This window comes from Fukomys damarensis, unplaced genomic scaffold (genome assembly GCF_012274545.1).
Source record: "Fukomys damarensis isolate Sample0158 unplaced genomic scaffold, DMR_v1.0_HiC HiC_scaffold_8, whole genome shotgun sequence".
NCBI classification, from domain to species: domain Eukaryota; kingdom Metazoa; phylum Chordata; class Mammalia; order Rodentia; family Bathyergidae; genus Fukomys; species Fukomys damarensis.
Window position 1 is genome coordinate 17,002,804 of NW_022900920.1, and position 22,042 is coordinate 17,024,845.

Below are 22,042 nucleotides of genomic sequence, written 5' to 3' on the forward strand. Positions count from 1 at the left end.
AAGCTAAAGAGAGATCTTTGTTGCTGTACCTTTAAAATGTAATGCTTTTTTACTCTATATAAATGTATTTGTGAAGATACTGGAGAGGTACAGCATAAGATGGCAATAAACAGGCACAAACATTACAAAACAATTCACTTGAAAAAATAAAACATTGTAAGCCTTTCAGAGATTTATAATACAAAAGTTGTGATATTCAAAGGGCTAACACTTCTACATCCAGAAAATGCATTTACTCAGAGTAGTGTATTCACTAAAGGTTCACTAAGAATCTTTTTTCTTTCTCATTGAGTTTATTAGTACTTTTTAAATATACAGTACAGTTACATTCATCATTGGGATTTTGTACTTTTACATGATGTATCTTGGTTCTTATATTTTCCCCATACCCCTGCCCTCCCATAGCCCCCTCCACCATTCCCTAAGAATCTTGATGTACCCGAGACCTATGATAATGTAATGTACAGAAGACAGAAAGTGGCCTTTCTTATATTTTCCTTTAAAGATAACTGAACAATACCGGAAACTGATATTATATTGTATGTAACTATAGCCTATCACTGATAGGGCAAAAGAGGAAAACAGCCTTGCATTCAGCAGAATAATGTTATGGAGCAGATATGTATACATTGTAAAGCAGAAATAAGAGGTATTCTTCTGTCAATTTAGGCTTCTCTCACATATAAATGCAGCATTCATACCCAGATCACTCAGAATTAAAGAATAAATGCTATATAATTTTGCGCCTTTTCTGATGGTGTTCATACAAAACAGTAAGGTTAGTTAATAATTAAAATTACTTTCTTCAAGTTTGTCATTAGCAATCCTAATCATCAATCTTCATCAAACTGGAAAATAAGTCCTGAACAAGGTGACACAGTGATTTTGGATGAGAACGTAACTTGGACCTCAGGAGAAATAAATAACGTGCAGCAATGAAAGATTTCATTTCTTATGTGGTTTACAAAGCAAGCAATTAGTACTCTTCTTGATTAACACAGCTATTAGCTAGACATGAATATTTATTATTCAAACTTTTCAAATAATCACTGCTGTAGATAGCATTATAAAGTATTTGATGCAGCAGTCCATGAGGAATTTTTCCTGATATTACCTACATTTTAAATCTCAGAGTCACAAGGGCATACTCACTTGACTTCGCATGAGTGGATACTTAACTCCTTGTGTAGCAGGCCACTGGTGAGGTGATATACCAGGACAGAACCATTACCTGTACCTACCAAAATGATGTTAACAGAAGAGTACTCATTTAGTGATAATTCCAATTCTTTCCAACAAGTCTCTTCTCAAAATTTTAATCATTTCACAACATTTATCTTCTATGACAGTGACCCAACTTGTGCTTGCAAAACACGTGTCTCTGACCTCTTTCCTATCAAAAATGGGCCTAATCACATGTACACTGAACTTTTACCAACTCTAGGGATAAATTCCACAACAAGATTTAAAAAGACTAAATCAGTACACATAACTATTTCAAGTAGCACTTCCTTAAGCTTTTCTATACATGGGAGTTATGTTTATGGGAGAATGTTTATTATTGCTGGTCCTCATAAAAAATAAACTAGTAAAGCTCATTAACCAGATTTTTTGTTTTCTTTTTACAAATTTATTATTTTTGTTTTGTCTCATATTAAACAAGTTCTGATAAAATAAGGGGTGGTGGTTAAATATGTTTTTGTAGTTAAAGCCTGAGTTCAAGGTCTGACTCTATATTCTTTGTTTTTCCCTCTTAGACAAGAATAAAAGAAAATCTCCTTATCAACAATTAAATGAGAAAATATATGTAAAGCACAGCATTTCACAGAAAGTAAGTATTGGGTTAACTAGTATTAAGTATTTGTTATCATGGCTCCCAAAGCTTTCTGTGGTCTCAAACAGTAGAAGACATGGACATTCTTGAACAAGTTTTCTCTAGTGTTTTTATAAATTAAGCAAGAAACATGAAAAGTATAATTGAACAATCATTTTCTTAATGTATATTAAAGAATTAATGTATCTAACAAAGCAATTGAATGGAAGCAAATTCCAATTTATTTGCTGAATAAAGCTCTAGAAATCATCTATATAACTATTCTAGAAAAAAGTACCAGACTATTACCTATATTTATCAGTTATTTCATAATAATAACTTTCAGTACACAATACTGAATACTGAAATTTTTCAATTATCAAACTTTCTAATAGGTCCAGGGATTTAGCTCAGTGGTTCCACCAGCCTTGCAAGCACAAGGTCCCAAGTTTGATCCCCTGTACCAAAAAAAGAAAAGCAAAACTATCAAACTTCCTAATAGTCAAATGACATCTACATTTTGTAAATTTTGATGATGCTGCACCTATGATCTAACTCTCCAAGGCACCGCTAGAAGTTATTCCATAGGTGAACTCTGCTTATCGTTCCTAGTGACAGTGCAACACTGTAGGCATTTTACATTTTTTGTTTTTACTTTGTTATACTAAGTTTAATAAATGATGAATTCACCTTACACTAGTATAGTACAACATATTCAACAATGGAACTCTCAGAACTATTTGACATAGTTCTTATATAGCTGTAACAAAAATAATTTTCCAAAAAATCGATAAAATTCCAATTGACAAATCAGGTACACTGACACTACACATACATGTACATGTAATAAACATTGATGAGTCCTAGTGATAGTTAAAATCTCTATAAAATGTCAAATATGAATGGTTTCTAAAGCAAAAATTAAATACTTTCTGCATTTATATAAATCTGGACACATGTACCCATAAATTATTCAATATTCAAATTCAAATAACTTTCAGAAGATAGCCACAGAAAAACAAAAGAAAATACCCAAAGGAGCCATTAGTATTCCAAGTCAGCTATTAAGCTACATAAGACACGTTGGCCACAAAACAAATGGCAAGGTTTTCATTAAAAAAGAAGAAAAAGCATCACAAGTCACATCTTATAAGACTTGGGAAGAAAGAAGCCAACCAATAGTCTCATAATATAAAATGTTAATTGTTTAAAATTTAAGAAAAAAAATTTTTTTTTAATTTTTGGAGAAATGTATTTTAACTTTACATATGTAAAAACTAGTTTTTTTTTCCTCTGTAAAAGAAATTAGGTTCATCCTGTTATGAAATGAATGTGACAGCAAGCTGAAGCCCAGACATATTTTTCTATCTATAACGTAAAACTTGTAGTTTCAAGCCAGCAAATGTGAGATTATGGAAATCAGTCTCTTTAAACAATGATTAATATACAATTCCTAGCCAATGAAGATGACTCCTATCATTAAATTACCATATAACTCTGGCTACATTATTACTTAACAAAGACTCAGTACAAAATAATAAGCATTGGGCTGATCTATAAACAGACAAGGAGTCCTGGATTCATCATCATACAGGGACTATCCCTTAATGTTTCAGAGAGGTACTGATACTGTCAGAGACTTGATGGTACAGTCTCAGGCAGATGAGCCGTAGTGAGATTAAAAATAAGGCAACTAGAGTAAAAGGAAAGGGGGGGAGGGGAAAGGAGGGAAGGGGTAGGAAGGAAGATGCTTTAAGATGAGTATTTAGACAACTTCACTCAGCCTGTTTATCTTTTAAAGCATCCTTACAGAGAATAAAAGATTTTCTAGAAATGTGAAAACCAAACATCTTATCAGTTTTACAAAACAGCAGGTCCAGTGCTCACCGACAGCAAGCAGTGGCTGATACGTCTTGATGTTTTTTGTAGTCAGAGGTGGGCACATACGGATGGTGAACTGTGGGGAGGGCAGTCCTGAAAGTAGTCCCGTTAGCAGGAATTTCAGGTGCACTTCCTGAAGAATAGAGCCTTTGGGATGTTCTTCCCCAGCAATTGCGCTTTGCCCTAATTTGTATAAAAAACAGATATATGAATTATAATGCTGACCTCAAAAATTAAAGAAACTTTTTAGTGGAGACTCTTCAGTTCTGGAAGCACAGATGTGATGTAGCACTCTAGAGGCAACAGCTAGCAGGGACACTAAGGCTCTGCCCTTGGCAGAGGAACTTAACTCACATCAGTTTACACTTAAAGGATATATTATTACACAGTGCTGCTATCCAGAATTCAGAAGCTAGGTCTTCTAAGAAACAGTTTCAGCTAAAGTAGCTGGTATAAGGGTCCTAAACAGAATTCAGAACACATCAAGAGAACCTGGGTTAGAGAAAACTTTCTGTGGAGGGTGGTGGTACAAAATATTCCGATCTCGCTACCTTTCTAAAGGGCTATTTTTAATCTGAGGCCCTCTAAAGTGAATGTAAAAATTCATTTATGATACCTAATATGAAGTTTTAATGTGCCAATGAAGTTATAAAGCATACGTTCATAATTAAATATAACATAAATATGTAATATATACAATTGTTAATAATACCATATATTAAATGTCAGTAATGAGTTAAATCATATAATTTTCAGAAAAATTGTTTGTACTTAGATTATAAAGCCTCAAACTAAAAAGATGATTCCAGGAAGCCAGGTGTGGTGGCACATGCCTATAATCCCAGCTCTCAGGAGGCTGAGGTAGGAGGATCGCTGCGAGTTTGAGACCAATCTGGGCTACATTGTGAGTTCCAGGTCAGTCTCAAAAAACAAACAAACAAACAAAAAATAAATAAATAATAAAAAATAAAAAATATGATTCCAATAAAAACCATTCTAAGAAAATGTGAATATAACGAGTACAGTAAAGACTGTTCATCTAAAAATGTATATACTTTTTTCTATAAATTACTATCAAATATTGGGATTAACTTGCCAAAAATACATAATAAAGAACATGTGTGAATATAATAGACAAACATACACAAACATGTTTATGTTGGGAAAGGTGACTAGGTGCTGGAACTATTAATATAATCCTTTGAGGCTATAAGGCCTTCTAGTAATAATATTATTTTAAAATCTTTAAAATAAATAGAAAAAGAAGCAATCAACTTAACCCAAATAAAATGATTCCTTAGACTGGCAATACAATTGATATCCACTTACTTTAGTAACAACAGATGGGATGTTAAGGAAAGGGAAGTCCAACAGGTAGGCACGATGTATACCAACACTACTAGCTGAGAGCTGACTCCTGGGAATGGCTACATTTTTAGTGTTTTCCTTAACAGGTAATTCACAAGGCAGGGCAGATTAGGCCCTAATAAGCAACTGCCTTTATCCAATGAATATAAATCAGCCTCTGTATTTAACTGAATTGCTTTCAATTATCACTAAGTACACAGTGAATTTCAAATTAAAAATTTAATTAAAAGTTTTAATTAAAGTGTTTTCAAGTGACAAAGCTTTATTTGTTTAACACTTTTAAATCAGCTGCTTTGTCAAGAACTGCTATACAATCTGTATCATTTTGTTTCTTAAATATTGTAATTTATATCACTTAGATACTTAAATAGCATAAAACTTCAAACTCCTACAGGCTTATGATTACTGATTAGCTCTGTTCATGTGTATTTATAATTCTTTTCACTTTAATATTTTATATTAAAAACAGACAAGGTCAATTAACTCAGAAAATTGTGTTACTGATAAAATGAATTCTGCAAAACTATTAAATGTCCAAATTTCCTCATATGGATTTAGGTAGACAGAAAAAATTTTAAACATAAAGGTTGGTATCATTAAGCAAAGCATTCTATAGCTGGTGTGAATCATGAGAAAAATCAAGGTCCGGAGAGTGACAGTGGTGCAGCCAAAACTGGAGACCATGTCACAGAGCTTGCCCCAGAAGAATGAGGACTGGGATCCCATCTGGTTCTTCCATCTACTACTGGGGCATGGTTTGGGACAAGTTTCTTAATCTCTCTAGGTCACAGTTCTCACGTATATTAAATGGAGATAATATTGTCTACAGGGTTGCAGTGAGACATTATGCAGGACACTTATGATAGCAGTTAAGGCAGAATTGAGTACTCAATGTCATTTCATTAATACAATTAAAGGAACACCGTCTGTATTTAGTATATTACCTTATAGCATTTAAACAAAAGACCCACTCAAGAATATTCATTCTCAATCACACTATGGAAGAATAAACAATACAAAACATTCTTTATAAACCATACAAGTTCAAAAGAATTTGATGTTAAAATTATTTAACATATTTACAAAGTCTTAAAGATTCAACTTGCATATCTGGAGTCACAAATCTTCATTCTTCAATATATATAGGTCCATAATAATTAAATAACTGAATATTCTAACTGCAAATAAATATTTGCTGAAAGAATCCCCAGTCAAGAAATTTTAAAAGTTCATACCACAAAGTTAAAATAATTTTTCTTATATTTCTCAACTATTTTATTCTTCCAGCTAATATTAACTACACATCTAGACTACATAAGGCTCTGTGCAGAGTGCTTGAGGGTACAAAATTGAATCAAACACCATCCCACCTTTGTAGAATATATAGTTTGCTGGAGGAAAGAAAAAAGTTAAAAAAGCTACACAATTACAAAACAGCTGATAACTCTTTGGGACTACACTGAAATCAGGCTGAAGAGATTATAGGAAGCAACACGAGTTAAATTTTGAATAAGAAGCATCAGAAAGGAAGAGAGAGAGAAGCCATGCATTTAACTCCTAGCCAAGGGGCCGGTGAGCTTGTAGGTCCAGAGGAGGTGGGCGCCGCTCAACAAGACTTCTAAATCCAGAATCCAGATGCCTGGATATCATGTTTCAATCAGTTTTTCACGAATAAACATTTTCTAATCCCAACAACCATAATGGCTACCTATGCTACTTTAGGCACTTTCATAATTAAATCTTTCATACCTTTCTGCTCTAAGAAAGAATAATTCTCCATTTTACTTTCTCAACTATGAACTTTGAATTTATCATAACTGCAAATCAGTAACTCTATTAATTTTTCCTTTCAGAAAGAATATGCAACATGAAAATGAGAGAAAAAAGAAGAAAAAACACCTTACCAATCATATTATCTAGGGAAAGATCTGGAAGTTTGTTTTGTAGTACTCCTACAGGAATTCCACAGAAAGACACTGGTGAATACAAAGGTGACACACCAGAACTACTGTGAAGACATAATAATTAGATAGTTTCACATATTTAAAAGCAACATTCCATATGAAGAACTCAAATTATTAATTCCAAGTCATGGTATTCTACTTTTATTAATCTTTGTCATAGGTCAAACAGCTCTGGTAGGTTTACATCATTATTAATAATCTAAATCCTTAATTATCTACTTAAAATATTTTTATAGAAAAATGGTCCTATTTTTATATGATTTTGTTTTTTTTGTTTTTTTTTAAAAAAAAAGGTTACAGAAAACAAAAATACAATCCCATTGGTCATTTACCTGTTTCTCGAGTTTCTACTGCACACAGCAGATTTGAGTTCCCATATCATGACCCTGCCATCACTCACTATGAGAGCAGCTGCATTCTCATTGACAGGACAGCACACCATACTGAAGGGACGGACAGTTTTTGTCACCCTGATTGCATCACACTGGCTTCGTAAATCATAGGTAAGCTCCTGAACAGGATCTGGATCTTAACAGAAAAATTTTTTAAGTATCAAAATCACTATTATTTGTTGAACATAAATAAAACCTCAAGTAAAAGGAAAGTATTCCTTTAATAGTGAAAACTTAATAACTTCACTTTTTACAATTACTACTAATTTCTTCAGAATACAAAAATAATTCACCTCATGACTGCATACAACTTTAATCTCTAAAATAAATACAATGAAGATATCCTATTTTTAAATATTTTTAAAATAAAATGCTTTGAAAAAAGATCACCAGTGATACATGGTTAAGAAATAAATAGTACACCACTACCGTAAAGGTGTAGTGCAGACTACCAATGGTCTACAGTAATCTGAAAATACCTATTCTTTATGAAAGATGTGAAAATTGCTTTCCGTTTAAATAGTACATCATTTCACAAAAACATCATTTCTAGTCTCTAAAAATAAGGTTCATCGGACAGTTCAATTCCCTGGAGACTTACTAACATTTACAAGGGACCCCCCTAAAGCAGAAAAGTAAAGGGGGTATAATATTAAAGGTACACAAGTTTGGACTTGGATTGGAAAAAAAAATTTATAAAAGACAACATCTACTTTGTCCATGGACACAGTCAAGAACAAATTACAAAATATCAGTCTCTATGTTGTATACATAGATGGTACACTGCTGTAACATTAAAGGCGGGCTCATAAAACATTATGGTGCGTTCTCATCCGCCTTATTTACTGGAACTGGCACCATGCAACTTCTGGCTCTTCCTGAGTCAAAATGACTATGAAAGGTAAATGTTCTGAATCGATTCAGGACATCAAGACAGCCTGACAGCACAACTAAAGACATTCATCAAAAAGGATGTCCAACTGCTTCAGAAAGCAGCAAGAATGGTGGGATAAATGTGTTAAAAGAAAAGAGGAGTATTTTGAGGGAGGGCAATGTGTCTTTTACTGTAATAATTTTTTAAATTTAAACGTTCACTATATTTTCCCATCATTCTTTATATAACATGTTAACTGTCTGAGAGTCTCCTTTAAGTCTGGAAGAAGTGAGCCGTCATGTTATAAGACTAGACCTGAGTTATAGCAGGGAAACAGGACTCCAGTCCTGCAACCTCAAAGATAATGTAACCACATGAGCTGCCAACAACTAGAGGGACCAAGCTCTAGAACCCAGCTATGGCTCACAAGTTGTTTGTACTGGGCTTATACCTCATGTTGTAACTTTAAGACAAGAATTGCTTTGGCTGGCATTTGCCACAAGAAGCTTTATAAAATAATTCTGAAGAAAAATATAATTAACATCACTGTATGATCTAAACTTACCTGGCTCATCATTTGAAGCGGTAACAATAGTATTATAAGATCTTCGAACACGGAGGGTTATGCAACCATTTTCATGTAGGCAAAATAAGCCATCACGCTGAAAGCAGGGTATTACCTTTAAATAGATGATATATTTACTTTTAAAAACACAATAGGTATTGAAGTATATACTGTGAAACTCAACCTTGTATTTAGAAAATACAGGCAAAAAAAGAAACAAATGAAAATATACACATAATCCCCCAAGCTTTAAAACAAAATGAACATTTTTAAAATCCACTAGTAATTCTAAAAATATAAAAAAAAAAAAAAAAAAAAAAAAAAACTATCTTTATGCATGTGACTTAAATAGGTTAGTAAACATCTCAGGATCAATTAGAATAATCTGTAGGACAAACCAAACCAATTAAAAGTGCAGAAAAATAAGAAATACAAAATATCACCATTATTCTTTCAATAAACTAAAAAAGTAGAGCTAATCATTTTTGCAAGATTAGTTTTTCTCTAAACCAAATTCATTATAACTTTCAGAGATGTAATTTATAAACTGTAGATACCTGCAGAAATGGAACTCCTGTTCGTTCTATTGCAATTACACCCACTGTTTGATTCACCTCAAGGTCAAGAATTAAAATCTCTCGAGGATAGAGCAACAACATGTGATTCCTTTTCGAAGGCAGGTATGCCAACTGGAGGCAATCATTGAGAGTTATAAATTCTGCACTGAAAAAAGTATCAAGATAAAATGGTATCAATAACAGTATTAAGATTTAATTTACATCAGACAGACTTAATAAAGGATTTAATTTTGTACTCTCCACATAATAGCTGTCAGTGAGAATGTATGACTATTTCCTGAAATGAACAAGATGGGTTAGCATTTAAAACTTGGATTTCTACTAAGTACCAGAATCCAAATCATGACAATACTGAGTAGATACCATTGTTTCCAAACTTCTGATATATTTACTGTGAAACATGATAAGTGACAATACTATAATAACATTTGTAAGATAGTTTTTTTTTGTTTTGTTTTGGGTTTTTTTGGTACCGGGGATTGAACTCGGGTCCTTGCGCTTGCAAGGCAGGCCACCAAACTGCTGAGCTAAATCTCTGGCCCTGTAAGATAGTTTTGATTTTTATTTTACAAACAAAAGTCTAGAATGCTGAAATTAAGGCTCAGGATTAAAACATAAACATTTAGGGAAGCTAGAACCACTGGACCAGAATTACTGAACTTATTGAATGACTGGATCTTTATGACCAATAGAAAGTCACCTTCCTGACCCTTCACTTTTTTCTTCCGGCAGTGCAGGAGATGGAACTCAAGGCCTAATACACATGCAAGGTAAGAACTGTACTACCAAGCTACATCATCAAGCTACCTCACTCACTTTTAAGTTGTTTTAAATCTCTCCACAAACAAACTAGGGTACTGCATTCATTTATATAATATCAGTTCCTTTTGTATAATTAAAACAGAAGAAATAAGGATTGTAAAAAATATTAGAAACAAAAATTCATTTTAGAAACTTGTGATCAGTGCAACTGCTTCATTGCAATCTTTTATATAAAATATATTTCAATATTAACAGACATAGTAAAGCACTATTTTTGTTGTTGTTGTTACAGGGAATCAAACTCAAGGCCTTCTGCCTGCCAAGAAAGAGTCACGCTGCTGAACTAAATCCCCAACCCAACCCTATTTTATTTTTACATAATAGTTGTATTAAAAAGTTTTGATATTTAAAATAGTTTAGAAAAACAGGATTTGTACTGCATTAAAATTCTGACTGCCATTTCCTAGTTCACTAAGCTTGAGTAGTGAATTTAAAACAATATAGAACTAAGGTTTCCTGATCTATAAAATGGGAAAGATACTGGGCATGGTGGCACATGCCTATAATCCCAATACTTGGGAGGTTGAGGTAGGAAGACTGCCACAAGTTTGAGGCCAGCCTGGGCTACACAGTGAGTTCAAGCTCAGCCTGAACTATATGAGACCTTGTCTAAAAAACAAGAAGTTTTAGTGGGGAGAAGATACTACTACCCAGGGCTGACATAAGAGTACATGATTTAATGGATAATGAAAGTACCTAGACCAATTCTATTTGAAGGGATAAATAATGCACATATAATTCAAGATACATATATAACTCACACAACATAAAACAACAGTCATAAACTTTAAAACTATTCCTCCTGCCAAGTGATTATTTATGATAGGGAATGCACAAAATACAGAAAGTCTAGAAAGATACTTAAGAACCAATCATAAATCATCTCAGCAGAGTGGGAAATTAGTACATTTAACCAGCCTAGGACTTCATATATGGAAATACTTATCCACAAATTTAGAACATATTTGTAATATAACTTATGTTTTAAAAATATAATATGTTAAACAATTATCCATAAAAGTCTAATTAGAATAATCTGAGCATGTTAAAGATAAAAGCTATTGTAAATGTAAAAAAAAAAAAAAAAAGAAAGAAAAAAGAAAAAAAGCCCAAGCAGTAAAAATATGGTAGCAGTAGGATTAAGACAGAAATCTATTTCTTTTTTTTGGTTTGTTTGTTTTTGAGACAGGGTCTCACTATGTAGTTGAGACTGACCTGGAACTCACTATGTAGCCCAGGCTGGTCTCAAACTCACAGCAATCCTCCTGCCTCAGACTCCTGAGTGCTAGGATTACAGGCTTGTGCCACCACATCCAGCTAGAAATCTATTTCTGAAGCATAAATTAGTTACTTGAAATTTCATTTAGTTGCAATTCCTTAAATAATAACAGCTCGCATTTTCTAAATGAGTGGTTACAAAGTATTGAGCCGGGCATGGTGGTGCACACCTGTAATCAGACAGTGGAAGGAAAGGGACTATGTTAAGAGAATGAATCTCATCCTAAAACAGAAGATAAAAGAATATATTTCCTCTAATAAATTTAAAATTGGAAATAAGATGAGATTTATCTTGGAACAACTCCAAAAATGATGATTTCATATGGAATAGATGAATGTTGTTAGTCTTACACTTGTTAACTTACCTAGGTTTCTCTTGCGTGATTAAAATTTTTACTTTATTAAGAGCTTTCTTGGCTCCTGTGGCTGCAGCCAGCTTGTTATGAGCTGGGCTGGAATGTGGACTGGAGATATACACTTTTTTCCCAGGGCCTGAGGGTGGCTTAGATGGAGAGAAGTCTGAGATGAATACAATGCCCTCACTGGTGAGCACTATATTGAGAGAAGTAAAACTCTGATTAAAATTTAATCAAGTTAGCACAGTTTTATTCCAATACAATTTGAGAACAAGATAATGATAATTTTAACAATACAGAAATGGCCATGATACACAGTCAGAATATGATGAGAATACTCTCCAAGTTGAAGAGAAACAAGTAGTCCATTAGAATTCAAAGGTTTCTAAGTTCAAAATTCTAAATTATAATCATATTAAAATGACACTAGAAGGTTATGAGCAGAAGAATAAATGTTTGTTCTGCCAGTAAAGTCCATGCAGAGATTTTCATTAAAAACCTTATGGCCAGGGGTTTATCTCAGTGGTTCTGCTGCCTGCCTAATAAGCACAAGGACCTGAGTTCAATTCCCGGTACAAAACAAAATCTTATCTCATTATATCTCATAATTTCAAAATACACTTTTCAGAATATAAGATTCATAGAGAAAGAAAAAATATTTTTTATGTAAGAGGTTCTGCATATCACAATTAAAAGTTCAAATATTCGATTTGAGGACACTAAAATATTTCACGATTATCATACTCAGTCTAAATATATTTTCTTTTCATTCTCAAGCATCAGACTGAACCTTAGGATGAAGAGTATTTTTTTCCCATTATATTGAAAGAGATTATCAATAAAGGCTTATTAAGCATCCATTAAATAAATATACTCTAGCATCATATTTAGCAGTATAATATTATGTCTTTTAATAACTGAAAAATTAACCTCCCTCAACACCAGGCTGACTTGCTACTGGGATACAAGGCAGTAAAACCTCATCAGCCCTGAGTCCCAGCACTTAGTGAGGCTGCTGTAGGCACAGAGATCAAAGCAGCATTCAAGATTATGACAACCTGAGCTCATTCTGAGTAAAAAGGCTAGGGCCTTTTTTAAACAGATACTTTGAAATATACAGTGTTTTCAGTCACAGAAATGTAGAGTTGACATAATCAAGCTCGCCTAAAGCCTTGTTTCCTTTTCAGGTCTCAGGACTCATCCTTCAAGGTCCCTCCTGGCAGACTTCCCTTCTTTTGCGATGTTTCCCCACCATGACTGCTCTGAGCCAGATTTCCTCTGTGCTCCCACTGCAGTGCACTCATGTCAGTAAGCTGATGAGTAAGCAAGTACATGTGTGCACAAACTCACATAAACAAATACACACAAAGGCCCAAACACACAACTGTATGCAGTCATTTTGGTAATCATGTTTCCCATTTTAACTTCTACTTGTATTTTTCGTCTTCTTCAACACACACACACACACACGCAAACATTCAATAAGTGTTGATGGATAAAAACTAGAATTTTAACTAAAATAAAAGTAAAAACCAGCTAATGACCACAATTGACCACAGCTAATTCCCCCACCTCCTTCAAGTTTCTGATCTAAATACAGCCAACTTTAACCACTCTAATACAACTTGACCATGTGATCCCTAATTCCTTTCTATCCTCTTTATGTTATTTTATTTTCTATATCATTTGTCATACCTCCTCACATATCAGACATATTAATTAAGCTCATAGTTGATAATCTGATTTCCTCTCACTAGAATGTTAACTCTTTGAAGGCAGAAATCTTTGTCTCAGCTCCCAAAATAGGAGTAATAACTTAAATATCTGCCAGGTAACTGAAGACAGAATATTTTCTAAATGAGCCACAAAAATATCTGTCTAAAAAAAAAAAAATCCTCAGTTTTAGACCATCTAATCAATAAAACATCAAAAAATATCAAACACTGGCAAAAAACATATCTACAAGAAAAAAAAAAAATCCCCATGGGCTTATTCAAAGTGAGTGGCCTTAATTAGGATGATTTTCTAAAAAGCAAGAACTTAATTTGATCACAGACTAATTGAAACTGTTGATTCAAGTTCTTTTAATGTTCATAGAAAATAAAATTTAATTAAGCCCGAATTTGAATATCACAGTAACTTTCTATCCTCAGCTGTACCAATACTATTCACAAATTCAACATAATTAAAGCAAAGTTTATTGGGCTCAAATTCCAGTCTATGAAGATATGTGCAAACAATATGTGGTTAAGATATAGAATTTGGGACCTGAAGATACATGGGCAAGATGTACTTTTCCAATTACATTACAGATGTGTGTACTGTATCTATAGAGCATTATTACTAGTACATTTAACTCATTTTCCAAAAGCAATCATTACTTACACGTTAAGTGTGAGGGATCAAAAGGGTCAAAAGAAAATGAAAGAATGTTATCTGCATAGCTTTTTTTCCACAGTTTGGTGCCAGTATCTGCGTTCCAGAGCACAATGTAATTTGGTGGGTGGATGGCAAGCAGTAAATCTCGGGAAGCATCTTGATTCCACAACCACTGAACATCTGTAAAGGCCAGGTAAAGGAAACTCAGAAAACACCTACTTCAAAACATCTGGCGCACTTTTGATTGGTACTTGGTATTTTATTTAAATATAATCTTTAAAATATTAACTTCTCCCATGTGATGTATGTGCTTTTTTCAAGATTAAAGAGGAAAATAATTTTATATCAAAATAAGTTATCTGTGCTGGGTTCAGTGGCATGTCTGTCATCTCTGCTACTTCTGAGGGAAAGGCAGGAAGACTGGGAGTGTGAAGCCAGTCTAGGCAATTTAGTGAGAACCCCATCTCAAAATAAAAATATAAATAAAATCAAAAACACGTTTTAAGTGAATTCTTTGGTTAAAATCTCAAGTAATCTAAAATATAACTAAAGAAAACAAAAGGCAACTTAAAAGTCAGGGGCTGGAAGTATGGTTCAGTGGTAGAGCCCATACCAAGCATGCCCAAGGCCCTGGGTTGCTTCTCAGCACAGAGAGAAAAACGAATGAAAAAAAAAAAAAAAACCCACTATAAATCAGTATGTAACGGGGATTTAGCTCAGCGGTTTGGTGGCCTGCCTTGTAAGCGCAAGGACCCGAGTTCAATCCCCGGTACCAAAAAAAAAAAAAATCAGTATATAAGACTCTCTTAGCCATGACCAAGATGTCACACTCCCACATTTTGTGGAATTACATAATAAAACAATTCAATCTTTCATGATTTTTTCAAAATAATAAATCAAATTAAGATATAGCTTAGTACCTAGCATATAGTAAGTACTCAAATAAATACTTTTTAAATTGTCATGTAAAAATTCAATTAGTCAAGAGAGCGTCTCAAAGACTGGTGTCTAAAGAATAGAAATGATTAATCTATAGGAAAATGAGAATAAAGTTTTTGTTCATTTCTATTAATGTAAAGCAAGCACTGATAACCAATTCACAATAGCATTTCAAAAAATTTTTGCCATACCACAGCTTAGACTTTCAGACTGTTTGTAGTGGCTTAATTTTCTCAGCAGGCTTGACTAAGACTGATACTGAAGCTAATGATTTACCAAAGCACAATTTCAGGAAATATACCCAGAAGTGTACAGATAAGAAAAAGAAAGCTAGATTTAGATTATAAACATTTAACAGTTACATTGGAAATGGTGAAATTAAATCAATGGGGAGGGAGTCACTCCCAGAGTAAGTATATCAATAGAAGCCCTAGCAGAACACACTTTCCTCACCCTGGATAGGCTTGGCATGCTCTTGGATCTCACACTGAGCAACTCCTGCTGCCACATCCCAAACGATGATCTTCCCACTGACATCAGCAGAAGCTAAGCGCAAGCAATATGGTGAGCCAATGTTGTGGTGATAATTTTCCCTTGCCCATTTAACCTAGTATTAAAAAAAATTAGATCAAGTAAATACTTGCACTGGATAAAACTAAGATCATTATCACAAAACATCAACTAGATCCCACATTACATTTATATTATTGAACTTTTGGCATGAATAAAATGGAAACTCATTTTGAAATTAAATGTTTTATTAAAGTATTAAAAATATTGCAGGGCTGGGGATTTAGCTCAGCGGTTTGGTGGCCTGCCTTGCAAGCGCAAAGACCTGAGTTCAATCTCCGGTACCAAAAAAAAAACCAAAAAATAAAAATATTGCATTTAAAATATTTTTGAAAATACCACAATGCCCCTGCCTTTAAAATGTGAATATTGATGTATAATCTTAATATTTTGGGAAATTCAGGTTTAAAAAAAAAAGCCAACCTTTTGGTAAAAAATAACAAAATTTGGTTTAAAAAAACTAAAAAACAAAAAACTCCACAATATCTTAAAATGTAGTTTTCCTAAATGTAATTGTGACAAAATATTTAAAATCATAAAATTGCTAAGGAGAATATTTTTCTCTATTTTATCCTCATAATTAAAAGGAGATAACTTAGACACACACACACACACACACACACACACACATGCACAGGAAAACAAGCAAATAAAAAACTCAAGCTGTGCCTCTTTCATTAAAATAATTTTTTCCACGGCCGGGGATTTGGCTCAGTTGTTCCGGCGCCTGCCTCGCAAGCACAGGACCGGAATTCAATCCCCGGTACCAAAAAATAAAAAAAATTAAAAAAAAATAAAAAAATAATAATGATAATAATTTTTTCCTCCCCTTAAAAAAGTATGCTTCATGTCTTCATGTCTCCAACAACATTTAGAATTTTTTTGGTACTGGGGATTGAACTCAGAACCCTGCGCTTGTGAGGCAGGCAGCAGCACCACTGAGCTAAACCCGAAGCCTGATCTGATGTAATTTTTGACCAATGAATACTTGGAGTAAGACATAAGTCACACACTCCTTACCCTTCTTCTATCTCAGCATCCTGTTTATTTTCTTTAAAGCATTTATTATATAGGGTGTAATTATTTTACTGTTTTTTTAATTTATCATCAACCATGGATGGTCAGTTCTATAGGATAGATCACATTGGCTTTGTTCATGTTTTTAATCCCAGCCTAGTATAATGCTCAAAGATGTGTTTAGTTGGTTTAATAAATACCACAAAATCTTTAAACACACATATACATGCCAACATGTACATATATATAAGCATGCTCATCTACAATGCCACATGGAAAATACACTAACAGTATTTATGAAAAAAAATGCAAACAAAAATTTCCCCAACATCAATGTTACTAACTCTTAAGGTTTTTACCTTAATACTCTCCTCAGGAAAAAAATCATTTTAATAAATGTGAGAATATGTATCTGTATGTATGCATTCACATATGTATATACTTTAATGTGTGGATGGTTATGTGTATGTACACTATATAGTAAATTCTCATTATTTGCAGATTCTGCAAATATGAGTTTTCCTACTCACTAATATTTACTTGTAATCTCCAAAAGTATTTGCAGTGCATTGCCAGTAAAGCAGAGAGGTAAAAAACTTGAGACATCCAACTAAGGGCAAATGAGATATTCTTATTTCAGCTCTCATAGTGCACACAAGTGTCCATTTCACATCTATTTCATATGGTGTTTTTTGCGTTTTTGTGCTTTTTGTTGGTGACTTCAATGTTTGAAATGGCCAAAAGCCCAGTGTTGCCTACTGTTCCTGTAAAAAACTTAATATGCCTTACAGAGAAAATTTGCGTGAACGTTTAGCTAGGAGATTTGCTGTTGGCCATGAACTGAATGTTAATGAACCAACAATATATATTAGATAGACTTTAAACAGAAACACATATAAAACAAAGTTATATGTTGATCAGTTGAAGAAAATGCTGTGACCAGAGGCTCACAGGAACCTAAATGCTAGGAGGAAACAATTTTTCCATAGTCACTGATCCAGTATTTACAGTGAATTTATAGACTACACCTGCCTTAAATGACAAGAAATGGTGTACGCATCTGTGTGTATGTGTGTGTGTGTTAATTCCATTTACATAAACTACCAGAAGAGTATATATAAGGTAAAAAAGTCATCTCCACATCACAATCAAGCTGCTGAAAACCGAAGATGAGAAAATCTTGAAGGTACTCAAAGAAAGAAAAAAAAATTGCATACAAAGAAACCAAAAGATATGAGAATATCTTTCAAAAACAAAAGTAAAATACTTTCTCAGACAAATGAAGGTGAGAAAAATCAACCAAGATATGCACTTCAAGACCTTATAGTAGCAGGGCCTGGTGGTGCATGCTGGTAATCCCAGCACTTAGGAGGATGAAGTAGGCAGATCACCATGGAGGCCAGCCTGGGCTACAAAGTAAGTTCAAGGCTACCCTGAATTATAGAGTGAGAGCCTGTCTCAAAAAACTAAAAAGACCTTACAGTAAATCCTCAGGAAAAGAAAGTATAATCCCAATCTGAAACTTTACACAAAGAAGCCAAAGTTCCAGAAATGCCATGGTGGAAAAAAAAGAGACAAAGAAAGTAAATATATATGTTCATAAATAAAAAACTACATTGTCTTACATTGGACTTCATTAGGAAAGAATGAATGTTTCTCCCTAAACATTTAAGAACAAAATGAAGAGTATCCTATCATCACTCCCATCCATTACAACACAGGTTCTGACCAATGCCAGAAAATAAAAACAAAAAACTGAAATATCAATTATCAATAAAAAAAATCAAACTATAATAATTTTCAGGTGACAGGATTATTTATGCATAAAAATTCACCCCCAAATTACTAGCTTAATAAGTGAGTTTAGCAAGATCACAGGATACAGGTGAATATACAAATACAAAAATCAATTGTATTTTTCCCACCTCTTACCATACATAAAAATTAATTCAGAATGGATCAAAGATGCATATGAAAGAGCAAAACAGTAAAATTATTAAGAAAAAATAAATTGCATCGCATCAAGATTATTAACTTCTTCAAAGGATACCTTCAAGACAGTTTTCAGAAAACCCACAGATTGAGAAAATATTTGCAAAGTATAGGTCTGATAGAGGATAGTATTCATAATACAGAAAGAAACCTTACAACTCACTAAAAGGCAAACAACACAATTTTTAAATTAGCAAAGGATCTGAATGGGGCTTTAAATTGCATCGCATCAAGATTATTAACTTCTTCAAAGGATACCTTCAAGACAGTTTTCAGAAAACCCACAGATTGAGAAAATATTTGCAAAGTATAGGTCTGATAGAGGATAGTATTCATAATACAGAAAGAAACCTTACAACTCACTAAAAGGCAAACAACACAATTTTTAAATTAGCAAAGGATCTGAATGGGGCTTTTTCACAAGATGTTCCACAACATTAGTCATCAGGGAAATGCAAATCAAAACCACAAGGAGAAATCACTTCACACCCACTAGTATGGTTACAATCAAAGGATAGAGAACAATGAGTGTTGGTGATGATTTGCAGAAAATGGATCCTCATACACTGCTAACGAGAAAGTACAACTTGGAACACAGTCTGGTAGTTCCTCAAAAAGTTAAACAGTTACCATGACTCAGTAATTTCACTCTTAGCTATATATCCAAGAGAAATAAAAACATGAGCTCATATAAAAACTTATACAGAACAGCATTATTCATAACAGCCCAAACCAGGAGATACCCAAATTTTCATCAATAAAGTCAATGATAAATCCTTACAGTGGGATATTATTGAGCAATAAAAATGTAAGAGCCTCAATAAACGCCCCAACATCAGTAAACATTTTACTAAGCACAAAAAAGCCAGATATTTATTATATGATTACATTTACATGAAATTTCCAGAACAGGCAAATCTAGAGACGGAAAGGAGATTTATCGTTGCCAGGTGAAGGGAATGGGGAAATGGAAGGTGACTGCTACTGGGTACAGGCTATCTTTTGAAGGTGATGAGACTGATTAGTGATGGCTATTAAAATTCAAAGAACTGTGTGCTTTAAAGGGGTGAATTATATATATGGTCTATTTTAATAAAGCTATTATTAAAAAAAATTCCAAATGTCTATCTCCAATCCTGACCTCTCTGTTAAATGTCAGAGCATTATAATAAAATATATAAGCATCTCAAACTTTGCATGTTGAGAATTTAAACTCCCTGCCTTCATATGTATTCATCATAATTGCAAATACCGTTATTTGGTTACTCAAACAGAAACTTCAGAGTCCTTCTATTCTCTGACTCCCCTTTATATTGATCACATGAAGGCCCTTGGTGTACCTCTTACACGGCTCCTAAATATGATTCCTTTATGCCTCAGCCTTATCTTAAAACCTTAGAATTTCCTGCTAAAATTACTTCAAAAGTCTCCTAAATGATTCACTGCTTCTAGTCCTGCCTTTCTCCAAAGGATACTCTACTGCTGTCAAGAGGTTTTTAAAAATACAAATACAATTACATCAATCTTCTATGTAAACAGCTAAACTTCCCACTAGTCTTATAAAATTCTCAAGATAACAGTATCTCTTGGGCTGCCTCCTCTTTCATCAGTTTTACAAGTGCCATTTCTTAGCCATCTTTTACTTTACTTCTTAGATCTGTGTAAATTCTTCATTTTCTCTGCAAAAATTTTCCCTGATTTTTCATTTGGCTATTTACTAGTTCCTAAATGGAAAGATTTCTGTGTCCCTCCCCTCTAAAACTAGAGGACATGTAGCTCCTTTTTTCCTACACCACGTTGAATAAATCATACCATACTATAAATCCACCATAGGAGACAATGAATCGCCCAAGGGCTTTCATCTTTATATCCTTAGTACAGTATATGCTAAGTGCTCAAAAATAATGAAAGACTGAGTGGTCCAAAAAATGGCAGAATCGGCATGTTTTTCCACAGCTTTAACATGACCTAGGACTAGCATTTAATAACTCATCCTAAACTGACACTAAGTCACATACATGGAAATGCTAGGAAGCCCAAATAGGTTACTATACTTAAAAGCTATTCAAAAATGTGTAAATAAGGTTCCAATGGTATAATTGAGAGTGTGAAATAGGAAGAAAATGGCTAAAGGGGAAGTGGGAAGGGGAAAGGGAAGGGAAAGGAAATAAGGAAAAAGAAAAAATGTGAAAAAAAGAAATGGAAACAAAGTCTTTGTAAATAGGGAAGGGTGAAGGGGGTGAAGGGAGGGCAGGGTTATGGGGAAGAAACAAGTACCAAAACATATCATGTAAAGCTACAAGACCCCAATGATAAATGTAACTGCACTGTTTGCTTTAAATGTACCAATAAACTTAATGGGGGAAATAGCTATTCAACATGTATACCTATGATTTAATGAGAATCTAATGATGTACTCAATTTTAGATGGTGTGTTCTGGGGTCAAAATGAGATTGCACTTACCTTAACAACATCAGCTTTATGCTTTTCTAAAACCTGAAGAGTTTGGGCAGTACTGGAATCAATCACTACCACAAGCGAATGACATCCATAAGCAATTAAACCTTGCCAGCCCCTAGGAAAACAGCAACGTTAAAACTTAAACACAAAACAAAGCAAGTCTCGAGTGCTCTCTTGCCAATCTGAAATAAGGATAAATCAGATTCATACGTAACACCATTAATACAGTTATTATTTAAACCCAAAGGCTGATATGTAATAGTCTATTTAAATAAAAGATACAGCTAAGCTTACAAATACTTCTTGAAAATGTTTTAATGTGGGGTTAAAAAAAAAGTCTAAGAAATATACATGTTGAGCTATGAGAATGTATAAAATAACTTATGCTGATTGTAGGCATGTGCCATGTCTTATTTTTTAATTCAGCTCCCAGTTCTTAGAATCCACAATACGCCTAGGATAAGTATTTGTGACAAGGCCTAGTTCTTCTAAACCACTTAAAAAAAAATACACAAGACAGGAGATTTCAGTCTTCCTGGCAACATTCCCAGCGACATGGCTTCAGAATTTTGTTTTACATTAGCCTAATTATTACTTTATTCAATAATTATGTACAGTGGGAAGATAACGAGTAATAGGGATGATCTGTTGTGGACAGGAACGTCTTCCACAGGAGCCAGAATAAGATAAAGGCGAGGAAAGGTGAAAGAACAGGTAGATCCCTAGAACAGGGTCTGGCACGTTGTTGAATGAAAATAAGTGAGAAGAGGGATATGAGAAGGAGGGGGAAAGG

At 33.7% G+C, this 22,042-nt stretch overlaps 1 protein-coding gene across 1 annotated transcript in view; it reads right to left on the reverse strand.

Moving 5' to 3' along the window:
* Wdr11 (WD repeat domain 11) overlaps positions 1–22,042 on the reverse strand; it is a 53,787-nt gene that overhangs the window by 31,245 nt on the left and 500 nt on the right. The window contains exons 2-11 of the mRNA XM_010632780.3: positions 21,253–21,364; positions 15,663–15,816; positions 14,277–14,450; positions 11,901–12,087; positions 9,415–9,580; positions 8,858–8,972; positions 7,359–7,554; positions 6,967–7,070; positions 3,701–3,877; positions 1,153–1,237 (exon numbers count right to left, since the gene is read on the reverse strand). Of these exons, the coding sequence (XP_010631082.1) occupies positions 1,153–1,237; positions 3,701–3,877; positions 6,967–7,070; positions 7,359–7,554; positions 8,858–8,972; positions 9,415–9,580; positions 11,901–12,087; positions 14,277–14,450; positions 15,663–15,816; positions 21,253–21,364 (1,470 nt within the window). The remainder of the gene's footprint in view (positions 1–1,152; positions 1,238–3,700; positions 3,878–6,966; positions 7,071–7,358; positions 7,555–8,857; positions 8,973–9,414; positions 9,581–11,900; positions 12,088–14,276; positions 14,451–15,662; positions 15,817–21,252; positions 21,365–22,042) is intronic.